This window comes from Myotis yumanensis, unplaced genomic scaffold (assembly GCF_028538775.1).
Source record: "Myotis yumanensis isolate MYYU_CA2020_CCGP unplaced genomic scaffold, mMyoYum1.0.hap1 SCAF_7, whole genome shotgun sequence".
Taxonomy (NCBI): Eukaryota; Metazoa; Chordata; class Mammalia; order Chiroptera; family Vespertilionidae; genus Myotis; species Myotis yumanensis.
In genome coordinates, this window is record NW_027223758.1 from 57990834 (window position 1) to 58005862 (window position 15029).

At 38.4% G+C, this 15029-nt stretch overlaps 1 protein-coding gene across 2 annotated transcripts in view; it reads right to left on the reverse strand.

Moving 5' to 3' along the window:
- Positions 1-15029, reverse strand: part of MYOM1 (myomesin 1) — a 112869-nt gene that overhangs the window by 38751 nt on the left and 59089 nt on the right. The window contains exons 15-21 of one of the 2 annotated variants that reach the window (XM_070420567.1): positions 14257-14440; positions 13233-13407; positions 8965-9086; positions 7483-7770; positions 5426-5622; positions 2113-2239; positions 941-1125 (exon numbers count right to left, since the gene is read on the reverse strand). In XM_070420567.1, the coding sequence (XP_070276668.1) occupies positions 941-1125; positions 2113-2239; positions 5426-5622; positions 7483-7770; positions 8965-9086; positions 13233-13407; positions 14257-14440 (1278 nt within the window). The remainder of the gene's footprint in view (positions 1-940; positions 1126-2112; positions 2240-5425; positions 5623-7482; positions 7771-8964; positions 9087-13232; positions 13408-14256; positions 14441-15029) is intronic. The other variant, XM_070420568.1, reaches the window with a different exon arrangement.

The window sequence follows — 15029 nt, forward strand, 5'->3', positions numbered from 1 at the left end:
CATAGTAACAGATCTACAGGAGTGATCTTTTAGACCAGGTATACTTTGAATATCTTTTAAGGCCCACCCTCTAGGCAGTGCCTATTTTGTCAACAGATGGGGTGGCACACCAAATGCAGTGTTCAGCTTTCTGCATGACTGCGGTGAAGCCACACTTCATTCTAAGTAACAAGAACTAGAATCAGACAGCCCCTAGTTTCTGAGGCCCTACAGTGGAGTCAGGGTCTCTGGATTCCGCTGACAATAAGGGAAAACATTCTTTTGAGATTTCCATTTGGGACAGGTGAGAGATTCAGTGGTTTTGGCAGAACAGTCTTTGGTAGACAGAATTGGAAACTGGTTCAATTAGAACACTCTAGAGGAATCTGGAAGGCAATGACATAGATAAGGGTGAGGATAAGGTCAAGAGTTGAGTGAACCCATTCTACTCGCCTCTGAGAGCTCACATGAGCACAAATGTGAGGGAGCAGGTTAAGTGAGACTGGGCAAGACTCAAAGGAATCAGCAGTTAAAGGCTTACTGGCATGAGACCTATAAAAATAGACCCTCAAATCAAAAAACACCTTCAAAAGAATTATAGGAAGGAATAAGAAAGTCAGCTTTGAGGAATGGTAAGTAAAAATGTCTTAAGACTGTGAGTAACAAAATGTGAGGTGGGTAAGTGGAGGCAAGAAGGGGAAGAAGACTAGAGAGAAGAGGACTTATGGATGTTTTCCAACGCTAGGCTAAGGAATTCAGGTAAAATCTAACCGAATTGTTTTAAGCATCAGAAACCTTGCCAATCCCCAACCACTGCCAAATGAAAACTTACCAGGAGCCCAATGTCTGACACAGACCAAAGCAGAAATATTGTCTTACCTTGCTAACTTTTAAGTTAATATCATTAGAAGAGCCTTTTATCTTTTTAAACAGGTCTCTCAAATTATGAGCATCCTCCTACCTTCAGGTATTTGTTTGTCAGAGCTGCCTCATTGAGTCCTCGCCATTGGTCATCTTTGGCATTGGCCTCCTTCACGTCCACAAAGTAGCCAGTGACTGGAGTCCGTCCAGAGTGGATTGGAGGCTTCCACTGCAGAACCAGGGAGGTTTTCCTGACTTCACTATACTTGAGATTGTGTGGTGGTCCTGAGAAAGAGAAAGTGCATCAAAATCATAATGGAGATAAGAAAACTCAAATACGTATAAATCTAGAACCACATTTGAGGTCTTACAGCTGAATCTGAGGCTGTTTTTTGTTTTGATTTGTTTTCAAATCTACCATTTCCATGGAAATAGGTATTTTGTGGTCATTACATATCAAGTTTCCTCATTGCTCTACATCAGTGATGACGAACCTTTTGAGCTCGGCATGTCAGCATTTTGAAAAACCCTAACTTAACTCTGGTGCCGTGTCACATATGGAAATTTTTTGATATTTGCAACCGTAGTAAAACAAAGACATATATATATATATATATATATATATATATATATATATATATTTTATTGATTTTTTTGCAGAGAGGAAGGGAGAGGGATAGAGAGCTAGAAACATCGATGAGATAGAGACATCGATCAGCTGCCTACTGCACACTCCCTACTGGGGATGTGCCCGCAACCAAGGTACATGCCCTTGACCGGAATTGAACCTGGGACCCTTGAGTCCGAAGGCCAACGCTCTATCCGCTGAGCCAAACCGGTCAGGGCAAGACTTATATTTTTGATATTTATTTTATATATTTAAATGCCATTTAACAAAGAAAAATCAACCAAAAAAATGAGCTCACGTGTCACCTCTGACACGCGTGTCATAGGTTCGCCATCACTGCTCTACATCATCCTATTAAGACTCTGTATGGACAGCAGGTGGTTAAGGTCAGTTCAAGATGCTCCTCAGAGGCTGGAAGGAGGGCCCCGATCTCGGCCCTGATCGCTGGCCAGGCCTAGGGACCCCACCCGTGCATGAATTTCTTGTACTGGGCCTCTAATTATTTAATAGTATTGTAAAAATATTTTATGTAAACATGAGGAACCAAGAGAATTCATTTCCTGCAGAACTTGTCTATACAGCACTTAAATTTAGCTCCAAGTGGTAGGGTTTATTGGAAGAAAGTCTGAGTTTTCAGGATTTACCTGGAACAGCAATGGTCCACTCTTCACATTTGAAGCATTCGCTTACTGCCGAGGGCACTCCCAACCCAGCGATGTTCATGGCTGCCACTTGGAACTGATACACCGTGTTTTCCTTCAAGTTGCTGATCTGCAACGTAGATAATATCACAGAGAGTGAATGTTTCAGGTTTGTTTTCTCTAATTATTCAACATTTTATTTATTTACCTCCTGTGTTGAACACACTCTAGAATGACTCTCAGTGAATCATACCTTTTTGTAATCTCTCCTTGAGTATGGGCGAAACAAGTGACCTGCTTCTAGCCAACAGAATATGGTAAGGGTATTGGAATATCAGTTCTGAAGTTATGTTACATTATAAGACAAAGGAGAAAGGATATTTCATATGTAATTAAGGTTCTGAATCAGTTAATTTTGAGTTAATAAAAAGAGAGCCAGATTATCCTTGGTGGGCCTGCCTGACTTTGATATTGTAATTTATAAGAAGAAATATATATTTGGGCCCTAACCGGTTTGGCTCAGTGGATAGAGCATTGGCCTGCGGACTGAAAGGTCCCAGGTTCGATTCTGGTCAAGGGCATATACCTTGGTTGTGGGCACATCCCCAGTGGGAGGTGTGTAGGAGGCAGCTGATTGATGTTTCTCTCTCATCGATGTTTCTAACTCTCTATCCCTCTCCCTTCCTGTCTGTAAAAAATCAATAAAATATTTTTTTTTTTTAAAAAGAAATATATATTTGGTCTTTGCCAACATTCCAGGCACAGGGCTCCTAAAACCCTGGAAGTTTTACAAAGTGATGCAAACTTTAAATGTTCTTTTGTTAATGTTAATGAAATGGGGAAGCCCTTAGGTAGTCTAGGTATTGGGCTGGTTGCTAGGGAAACCAATCATGTGATTAGAAGGTTGGAATTTTCAGCCTCACCACTGGGAAGGGAAGAGAGGCTAGAGGTTGAGTTGGCTAATGATTTATTCCATGCCTATATAATGAAGTCTCCATAAAACTCCCAAAAGAACAGGGTTCGGAGAGCCTCCAGGTTGGTGCTGGGGGAGTGGCACTCTGGAGAGGTCATGAAAGCTCATTGGCCTGTCCCATATACGTTGCCCTGTGCATCTCTTCCATCTAGCTGTTCCTGAGTTACATATCCCTTTATAATAAACTGATGATCTAATAAATAAAATGTTTCTCTGAATTCTGGGAGTCACTCTAACAGATTAATGGAACCTGAGGAGGAGGCTGTGGGAACCTCTGATATATAGCCAATCAGTCAGGTCAGAAGCTCAGTGACAACCTAGACTTAGCACTAGAATTTGAAGGGGCGGCGGCAGATTTGTGGGATCAAACCCTTTACCTGTGGGGTCTGATTCTATCTCCGGGTAGAGTCAGAATTGAGTTAAATTGTAGGACACCCAGCTGTTGTCAGGGAAATGTTGGCAGTGTAAAAATAAAGGAGAGCCCAGCCAGTGTGGCTCAGTGGTGGGGTGTCCATTTATGAACCAGGAGATCACGGTTGGATTCCTGGTCAGGGCACATGCCTGGTTGCAGGCTCGATTCCTGGTGTGGGGTGTGCAGGAGGCAGTCGATCAATGATTCTCTCTCATCATTGATGTTTCTCTCTCCTCTCTCTCTCCTCTCTCTCTCTCTCTCTCTCTCTCCTTTTCTCTCTAAAATCAATAAAACTATATTAAAAAACAAAGAATAAAGGAGAAACACACAGGAGAGAGTGGAGTTTTTTTGAAGGACTGACTTTAATCAGATAGGGATTCATAAAATGGGGTTTGGAAACTTCCTGAATAGAAACACTGTCTCAATGGTCATCAAGAAGCAAATGCCATTTTGAGAACCGCCTAGCCCCTGGCATTTGGAGAAGGGCAGCCTCAGACCTACAGCTGCCAGGAACTCAATTCTACCAATAACCTCAAGCTCCAGAGGAGAATGCAGCCCAGCTCACTCCTAGATTGCTGCCTTGTGAGACCCTGAGGAGAGGACCTAGCTAAGCTGAGCCTAAACTTCTAACTTGTGGAAATGGTGCTCTAACAAACATGGATTATTTTAAGCCACAAGGTTTATGGTAACTTGTTATACAGTAATAGAAAACTAATGCATGTACAGATGAAAATTAAATGAATTCTAGACTAGGAATAAAAAAATTCAAATTCTTGTAATGTTTCTGCTCTTTATTGAGTGACCTAATATTTTCTATATCCCTCAGTAGGAATTAGGTTATTGTGAGGGCAAATATATGTAATAAAATAAGGAATATGAACACATTTGCAAAATAGAAATGGTGGAATATATTAGTGAAAAAAAATCCATGGACTATACAATCCTTTAAACATTAAAAAGACTTAATAAATGGAAGTATTGCTGGAAATAGCTGCATTAACAAAGCTTACCTATTGTATGACTTAAGCCAAAACAAATATAAATCCATGATCCAGTCTACATCTGATTTGATCAGAAAGTCATAAGTTCATCCAAAAGTGGGCTTTTCTTGTCAGTTATTTAGGATATAAGTAGAATATAGTGGCTATGTATTATAGTAGCAGATTAATATAAACACCCTTTTTGATTAAACACATACACTCCCTTTAAGAAGAAAACATCTTTTTAATTATGGGGAAACCATGAGGTAGAAAACTTGGATCTCAAAGTCCTTTATTTAGGTACCAGGGTTGCTTTGGGGCTCTATTACTGTGACCAACCATTACAGTTTTCCTGGGAGTACAGGGTTCCCAAGGATGTAGGACATATGTGTGTTAAAATTAGGAGAATCCCAGCCCTGACCTGTGTGGTTCAGTTGGTTGGAGCGTTGTCCTGTATGTCAAAGGGTGGCAGGTTCAATTCCCAGGGCACATTACCAGGTTGTGGGTTTGATCTCCCATCAGGGCATGTGTGTGAGGCAGCCAACCAATGTTTCTCTGTTGCATCAATGTTTTTCTCTCTCTCTTCTTCTCTCAATTAAAAAAAAAATCCAGATTCATTTGGATTCTGGGATTCTTGAAGCTAGTGGCATATTTGTTACAGATATTTTGTAAGTTAATTTTTGTAAGCAACATTAGTCTTCACCGTAAGTATACATTTCATAATAAAGATTCTAAGAAATTATGCTTATGTGTATGAATAAACATATAAATATTCATCCTATTTATCTTCATATACATTTTACAAAACTCATGTCATTGCAGGCAATGAACACTGGAGAAATGACATGAATCTTTTACAAGGTGCTGGGCATATGCATGCATGTGCAAATGTGTGCGTGTTGAGGATGTCACACATGTGACACTCCACACTACAGAAGGTCACATTCTTACCTTATATGCCTCCTCACTGACAGCTTTGATGTTGGCTTCTCTCCATTTTCCTGGTACCCCATCAATGACCTCACGATAGTTCACATAATAGCCAGTGATTTCAGCCCCTCCACTCTTATCTGGCTGCTTCCATCCAAGAACCATTGAGTCACGAAAACTTTCAAGACAAGTGATATCATAGGGTGGAGATGGTGCCGCTGTTGCAATATGAATACTTGTGAGTAGACAGAAATGCATCTATGATTCTACGTACATTAAACTTGTTTCATGGTTCCATGGTGAAGGCACTAGGTCTTGTGGTATAAAACTAAAATGTGGCACCCATCAGTAACTTGGCATTTGATTTGGTGTATGAGAAACAAATTCACGCAGGGCCAAAAAGGCACTGCAATTACTATTCTAAAGAATTTTTTTAAAAAAACTACCTCCCAGCCCCCAAGAGGGATAAGTTTGAAACATTAAAAGCAAAATGGTGCACTATCCAGCGAAATGATTCCGTTCCCCTGAAAAAGGAATATTTTCCTCAAGATATACATTTTTGTTTCATGATGTCATTTTGTTTTTATTTGATCCTTGAGGAAAATGGAATATGTAAATCAATTTCTGCTTCAATTCACTTATTGAGAATTTCCCTGTATTTCCAGAGTTATTAGCATTTAACCATTCAGGCGCAGGTACCCTGGTGAGACATTATAACTATACAGATTCTGTCTACAAACAGGAAAAATCTTCTGAGGTTAAATGTCACCTTTAAAATTTTTTTTATAAATAGGCACAATCTTCTATGTGATTTTTTTTAGTACATAATACTTTTTGTATCATTATTTTTAACCTGATGTTGGAATATTATTCATATAGTACAAAATATCATATAGCTATTTCCGTGTTTATTGGTGTCTAGCCATAAAAATATTTGGAGGATGTTTTAAAAATCTTTCTTCATTTATGTGGCTTTGCTGATCAACTACTGAAATTATAGTTTTTTATAAAGATAGAGAGGATGTGGTGGTAGAAAGAAATCTATCTAGATATGCAATGACTAAAAAGAATTTTCTAAACATTTATTTGGCTTATCAAATATAAAGAGACTATCTCATTACCATTCAAAAAGAATCTCAGAACAGTAAATATTTTAAAAATAAAATACATTTGTTTCTCTCTCCCCAACCCCAACCTCCTTCATTCTCTACATTTTACAAAAGAGCACTCTTACTCACTTTCTCCCTATTTCAGATGTTAAACAAGAATATCCCATCTTACAGTGAGTTGAAGGGACAGATAAAAGTGTCAAAAAAAATAGGAGCTGTGACAGAAGTTGAAGGTGGGGTAGAAATAGAGGATAGATGAGAGGTATGTTTTAATGTATCATTACATGCTTATTATTTCATTTTTTTTTAAAAAAAACACCACATTGTCTGCTAGAATATATGTCACAAGTACCAATTATCTTAATCAGAAAATCCTTAACTTACTGATAGTCTTAAATAAATCCGTATTGGACATGTGGGTCATATATCATAGAACATAGCTATATGTGATTATAATACCCTGTTAAACTGTTCATGGCAATTCAAAGAGTAATGTTACTTTTAATTATTTTAATTAAATATGAAGGGTGATTTGAAAACCTGAGGATGAACAACAGAAGTTGATAACTCTAATCCTGGTAAAACCTCCCTTCTTTGTGAAATCCTTTTCCTATGCATGTACTAAGTAAGACTGTTGCAAAGAACCTCACAAAGCTATGATGATCAAACCTTTCCTGCTCTCATCTCTAACTCCCTTAGCAAAATGAGGCCAGGCATGTATCTGCCTCAGAAACCTAAAAGGACTGTATAACCAAATTACTTTAAATATGCTATTATCATTAAGCACAATGAGTTATGTATAAAAGCCAACCCATAAGAGATTACGAAAGTATTGCAAATAAATAGCTGAAAACATAAAATTAAGAATAAACATGAAAGTGAACACAGATGGAAGAATGTGATCTAGACAATGAGAGGTGAGGATGCTGATGGAGACAGATGGAACATTTTTACTCTTTGAACTCTCACCTATATTCTTCTTCTTTTTTGGATCATCAGACTTACTTTCCCCCTTAAGAGCTGCTTTCTGTGGTGGTGGGGTAAGCTCCTCCTGAACTGTTTCACTTACTTTACTCACTTCTTTTTGGCCCAGGTTGTGAGAGCTACTGGGTAGTGAAGGTTTGCTAAGTTTGCTATCAAGTAAAGCATCTTTCTTAAAGGCTGGCTGGGAGGTTTCATGCATGCCTCCCCTGGAATCTGTTAGTCCACCAGGTGCATCATTCAGTTCAGGCCACACATCTGGAGACACTCCTCCCCCTATAATCGCCAGATAACAACAGAAACACTTTAAGCCCAGGCACAGTGTAAACTGCTCTTACTTAATAGAACAAAGAGAAAAACATTAGCACCACAGACAGAACAAAAACAATCTCGGTTTAATGGAAATCACTTGGGTTTGTCAGAAATATGGAGAGCATAGATTTCACATAATGTACACCAAGGAAATATTTCAATTCTCCATATTCTGGAAAAAGAAGAAATGAGAACAAAAAAACTACAGACGGAACAGGAACAATTTTGGATTTGCAGAACCCAAGTGTACACAAGAGAAAGCAAATCTCAGATATTTCTTGGAAGATGTAAGTTGTATTATTCAACAGAATGAGGGGAAAGAACCATAAAGTACACAAAAGACGTAACATTAACGATCCTGATTTTATAACAGAATGATGCACATTAGTGAAATATTAATGGTCTGTACCTCTCAACCTCAAAGCAACATGTTCACTATTGTCCATATTATAAGGAATATTAAAAAGTAATATGGAACACTAACTGAAGACAATTGATATTTAATGATCTTTCTCTTTAAATGTGTTGCTATATGACAAATTTCATTTTGATTGCTCTGAAATTTCAGGGTCCATTCCCCATGTCATCTAAGATTGCGAGGTACATCATGTACATACATAGAATTACTTTGTTACTGGTTTTATTCTGTTGGTTACTTTGCAAGCAGAGATGAAACATGATTAAGCCACCACAGGTGTCTTTGCAGGAATTGTAGAGGAGTTTATAAAAAGCATGCTAATGTGCTGTTAGTGAAAATAAGCCAGGCTGTGTTGCAGATGAAATGGCTTTTAGGTACAAGATGATCTGTGTTATGGGTGATATACCACTTCATGGAATTGGATGGCCCTTCACATTCCCGTGATGAGCACGAAGTTAGAATGGAGTTTCCCACAATGGGAAATATCTGAGGAAACTTGGACTTGTGAAGATGAAAAGGCTACAGATGCACAGAATCTGGATAAGTGATGAAGATCTGTAAAATGACAGCTATGAAAGGTTAATAAGATGTCACCTGGAGTCAGAGAAAATGATCATTTGAGGGTGGAATCATGGGGCAAAATTAGAAGCTTTAAACAATTTCTGGAAAGGATGGTATCTGCCTTTATAACTTAGAAAAAATCATTTTTTTCTTAGCAAAGTTATGCATAAGGAACTTACCAATAGCAGCTTTTACTTCAATTGCTTCTGAATCCTGTGAATATTCACTAAGTCCAGCTGCATTAACTGCTCTGACCCGGAAAATATAACTTTGACCAGTCGCCAATCCATGGCATGTAAATCTGAAAGGAAAGGAAGTTTCAAAAAACTTTCCTAGGAGAAAATTAGAGAAGATGGTTGTTAACTTAACGAAAGATCTGGCTTTATGAAAAAGAGTCATTTTTTGTTGTTGTTGTTGTTAATCCTCACCCAAGGATATTTTTCCATTGGTCTTTTAGAGAGAGTGGAAGAGAGAGGGAAAGACAGAGAGAGACATCGATGTGAGAGAAACACATCGATTGGTTGCCTCCTGCACGAGCCCCAACCAGGGCCCAGGCCAGGGAGAAGTGTCCAATCAAGTTACATGCCCCTGGTAGGATTTGAAGCCAGGGTCCTTTGGTTTGCAGGCTGACACTCTCTATCCACTGAGTCAAACTGGCTAAGGGCACGATTCATTTTTTAAAAGGAAGAAAAAGATGTAGAGAGATGCAGGTAACATGTGCTTTAGACAAGAAGGCAGTTAAGGCAATTTTCTAAACTCTGTCAAACAATGAGGAGCCCTGGTATTCCCCTGCATAAGTCCCTTAACCTTTCTGAGCCTCTGCGTGCTCATCAGCAAAATGGGGATAATTATATCTACATAATAATTTTGTGTAAATATTGTCCATAAAGTATTTAAAGTACCCATTACAAGAGATTCATTGTACTTGTGAGGGCCTGCATATAGGAGGCATTTAATAAATAATAGGTGGCATAAATAATATTATTAATGGCTATTTTAGGTGCATACTTATAGCCATAAGCATAGGTGGCTCCTCATCACTGAGGCCTATTCCCTGCCTTTCTGCATGCCAGGGGAGGTATAATTATTGAGAAATTTTACTTGAATTTGAAAGTAAGGTGAAAAATTGGCTCCAGAATTGCCATTTAGATATAAAAATTCAATAATAAGGTGTGAATTCATGGACAGTTTCACACAAAACAACCTCACTCTTTAATAGCTATTATGGTTATAAATAGCTGTTTCATGAATCACTGTAACATTTTAATCCGTTCTAAGGACTGTAACCAGAGGAAATAACAGATCTGCTAATGACTCTATTACTATTTGCATGTTGAAATATTTAACAAAGGCAGCTACGATTTACACCAATCCTAAATTTAGGCCAACCCTTAGGCCAGCTCAGTTCAGCGAATATTTACTGAGCACATCAGTGTTCCAGACACTAAGTTGGGTGCTGTAGATACTATGACGAATAAAACATGGTGCCCGTCCTTGAGAAGCTCCCATCAGTTTCTGGAAAGACAGGCTTTCCTCCATGAATGTTTCTAAATAGTCCCAGGAAAATACTGGGAATACAGAGTAAAAGTGAAATGAGCAAACAAAAGCAATGAATCTCTTGTAAAACACATTGCCTTCTCCCATTAATTGGTTTGTCTCTATTCTCTCAAGTTTTAGAAAAGAAGCATCCTATGGGGGCGTCTTTGGACTTACCAGGTACAAGTGGTCAAAGAAGGAGCTGCCTAACAAGCTGCCAATTTTGTGGGTGGAATTCTCCTCTCAGACTGGCCCTAAATCAAAGGAGGCCCAGATTATGGGTGCAGGCCAGAATTCATCATCAACTTGCAATGCTGGTTGATAAATTATTTGAGAGCAAGAAAAATAACCTTCCTCACATTAGAAGCAAAGTGTTGGCAAAATATTCTGAGTGTCCTTGGTTTGGTTATTTATGTCTCATTACACTGAGTGTAATCATGTTGATGTTCAGAGTCTGATGTTTTCTTCTGTTCATTTAAAATACCTGGGCAATTTGGTTAGCTAGTGCCTATTAGATCCTTAGAATCTAGTATAACATTGGCTATTAAAGACAAGAACAGAGGGGTAAAAAAGCAAATAGCATAAAGAACCAGAAAAGACCTACGAAATGAACTCTTATCATAGCTGGCATTAAGTATTTCTAAGTGTTTAATATAACAAGTAAGCCTTTTATCAAATATATTGTAGTAGACGTATTCAATTTTAAATTCATTTGGACATTTAAAGTACAATATTTTTTTCAATCTCCCTAATTTAAATGATAGAATAATGAAGAAAGAAATTAAAGAAGATACAAATAAGTGGAAGCTTATACTGTATTTATGGATTGGAAGAATTAACATCATTAAAATGTCCATACTACCTAAAGCAATCAATAGATTCAACACAATTCCTATTAAAATACCAATGGCATATCTCATGAATCTAGAACAAATACTCCAAAATATATATAGAACCACAAAAGGCCCTGAATAGCTTTAGCAATCAATCTGGAAAAAGAAAAACAAAGTTGGAGGTATCATGCTACCTGATATCAAACTATACTACAAGGCCATATAAAACAGTAATGGAACAAGCATACAGATCAATGGAATAGAACAAAGAGTCCAGAAATAAACCCACACTTTATGGTCAATTAATATTTGACAAAGGAAGGAGGAATATACAATGGGGTAAAGACAGTCTATTCAATAAATGGCACTGGGAAAATTGGACAGATACATGCAAAAAAAAAATGAAACTAAACCACCAATTTACAACATACACAAGAATAAATTCAAAATGGATTAAAGATTTAAATATAAGTTGTAAACTATAAAAATCCTAGAAGAAAACATAGGTAGTAAAATCTCAGCTATCTCTCAGCAATATTTTTTCTGCTATATCTCCTCAGGCAAGGGAGACAAAGGAAAAATAAACAAATAGGACTACATCAAATTAAAAAGCTTTTGCACGGCAAAAGAAACTATCAATAAACTGAGTGGGAGAACTTATTTGTCAATGATACATTTGAAAAGTGTTTAATATCCAACATTTATAAAGAACTTTACCAAAAAGGACATACAGATGGTCCATAGACATGTGAATAGATGTTCAATGTAACTAAGCATCAGAGAAATGCAAATTAAAATCACAATGAGATATCATCTCACTCCTGTCAGAATGGCTATCATCAATAAATCAACAAACAAGTGTTGGAGAGGATGTGGGGAAAAGGGAACCCTAGTACAACTGCTGGTGGGAATGCAGAATGCTGTAGCCTCTGTGGAAAACAACATGGAGTTTCCTCAAAATATGAAAAATGGAACTGCCTTTTGACCCAGTGATTCTACTTCTGGGAATACATTTGAAGAAATCTAAAAAACTAACTAGAAAAAATATATGCAATCCTGTGTTCACTGCAGCATTATTTACAATAACCAAGATCTGGAAACAGCCCAAGTGTCCATCAGTAGATGAATAAATAAAAAAGCAGTGGTAGCCCTGTCTGGTTTGGCTCAGTGGCTAAAGCATCGACCTATGGACCAAAGGGTCTCAGGTTTGATTCCCAGTCAAGGGCACATACCTCAGTTGCAGTTTTATCAGCCCTTGTAGGGGTGTGTGCGGGAGGCAACCAATCGATGTGTCTCTCTCACATGGATGTTTCTCTCTCTATCTATCTATCTTCTCCCTCCTCCTTCCCTTATAGAAATCAATAGAAAAAATATCCTCAAGTGAGGATTTTTAAAAAAAATAGCAGTGGTACATTTACACAATGGAATACTACTCAGCTGTAAAAAAAAAAAAAAAAAAAAAAAAAAAGTCATCTTACCTTTTGTGACAGCATGGATAGACCTGTAATGTATTATCCTAAGTAAAATAAGCCAGTCAGAGAAAGACAAATATCATATGATCTCACTTATATGTGTAATCTAATGAACAAAATATTTTAACAAACAGGGTGGAAGCAGAGGCATAGATGTAGAGAGTAGGCTGGAGGCTGTGTGTGCGGGGTAAGTGGTAGATGAAAAGGAGGTGAAGGGGTTAAGCAAAAAGAAAATAATATATATAACACATAGGCACAGACAACAAATGGTGATAGCCAGAGGGAAAGGGGGTGGGTGTTGGTGGACAAGTGCAAAGAGGGGATAAACGGGGACAGAAAGGGACTTTACTTTGGGTAATGGGCACACAACGCAGTATGCAGATGATGTTTTATTGAGTTGTACACTTGAAATTTTTACGGTTTTGTTAACCAATGTCACCCAATAAAAATTATAAGGAAGTATTGAACTATTTTTAAAAATCCCTCCATTGGATGTTTTTGCTGCTGTGTGGGTCCATGGCTGTATTTCCTCTTCACAGCCTCTGTAGCTCTAGTCAAATGTCCCTACCACCTGAACACACACACACATACACAGAGTGCAGTTACCGTGGGCCCTTCACCGGGTTGTTGTTGCAGGGCTCCCACTTGCCAGAGCCAACAACACTAGACTCTATGTAGTAGCCAACCAGCTCCTTAGCATCTTTGGATTCCTCCCATGAAACTACCACTGATGTGTCTGTATTTCTGCTTGGGATGATGTTGCCTGGAGCCTTGGGGATATCTGAGAAAAGAGAAAAAAAATGTTGAACTCAAGGTCACTTCAAAAAATTCATTCTTAACACATGTGAACAAACACACACACACATAAATTTTATATAACTAATCATATCAAATATATGGTTGCTTTATTTTATAATATACTACAGGCCTGGTGCACGACATTCGTGCACTTGGGGGGAGGAGGATTCCTCAGCCCAGCCTGCACCCTTTAGCAGTCTGGGAGCCCTCGAGGGATGTCCAAAAGTCAGACACCCTTAGCGCTGCTGTGGAGGAGGGAGAGGCTCTCGCCACCTCCGCTGTGCTCGCCAGCTGTCAGCCTGGCTTGTGGCTGAGCAGTGCTCCCCTTGTGGGAGCTCACTGACCACCAAGGAGCAGCTCCTGCATTGAGCATATGCCCCTGGTGGTCAGTGCATGTCATAGCGACCAGTCATTCTGCCATTCAATCAATTTGCATATTACCCTTTTATTATACAGGATTGTTAAAACTAATAAATATATTAGGTTGAGAGAATGATGATAAACCAAATACCCAGGAACACAGTAACCCACTCCAGAAAAAATACATTATCAATACTGTTGAAACTCCTGAAGAAATTTACTTTCAAAATTTGATATACATAATAATAAATTTTAAAAATGTATCTGTCAAATATAGTCATCAATTAAATTTGTAATAGATAAGAAAGATGTCACCACTTTTACTTCGTAATATGTATAAATATGATGAGTATATATATATATATATATATATATATATATATTTATATTCTAATAAAATTTTTGCTTTGGAATTTTCCCTTGAATTGAAGTAAAATAAGTTTATAGCTGTTCAACCAAGCTCTACACTTACCAAGTTTGTCCCCAACCACAGTCACTTCCGTTGCCTCTGAGGGCTCACCAACTCCTGCTGAATTAGAACAGCGGACACGGAATCGGTAGGATTTCCCCTCAGTCAAGTCGAACAGAGCGAAACGGGGAGACTTCACCGGGAGCTCTGTGTTCACCCGCTGCCAGTTTTCTGTTTCCATGTCACACTGCGGCCAGAACAGTGAGACCCATTGAAAGCACGGCAGGAATAAATGGGAACTCTAGGCAGGGCATATCAGGGCTATTTATGTATTTCCTGTTATTTGAGTTGAGAGGGTAACCTCTAAAATCCTCGCAGTGCCTTTCATGATAATGTCATTTGTGTGTGTGAGGGTAGAGAGTGTAAACTCCCCCTAGTTGAGCTGCTGCCCACTGAGGAATAAAATTCTCCCATGCTTTTAATCCGTTAGTTTATGGCTTTCATTCATTTTGACATACTCTCCCCTGGGGAACACAGAAGCAATTATCAGTCATTGATACTTTCTCAATAAAAATAATAGCTGCCTTTCACTGTGCAAAGAGCTTTATTCACCATTGTCAGTCTTCAATCCTCTAACTATGCTCTGAAGTAGGCGTTGTGGGGGTAGTATTTTGTGATTATCAAAGTTTTCCTGAGGGGAGGACTTGGACTTGGGAGGTTTAAAAGCAGCAATGTGTAATAGTTGGGTGTATATGAACCTGAGCCAGACTGCGGGGTTCAAATCCTAGCTCTGCTCTTACTAACTGTGTGGCCTTGGGTCAATTATCTACCCCATG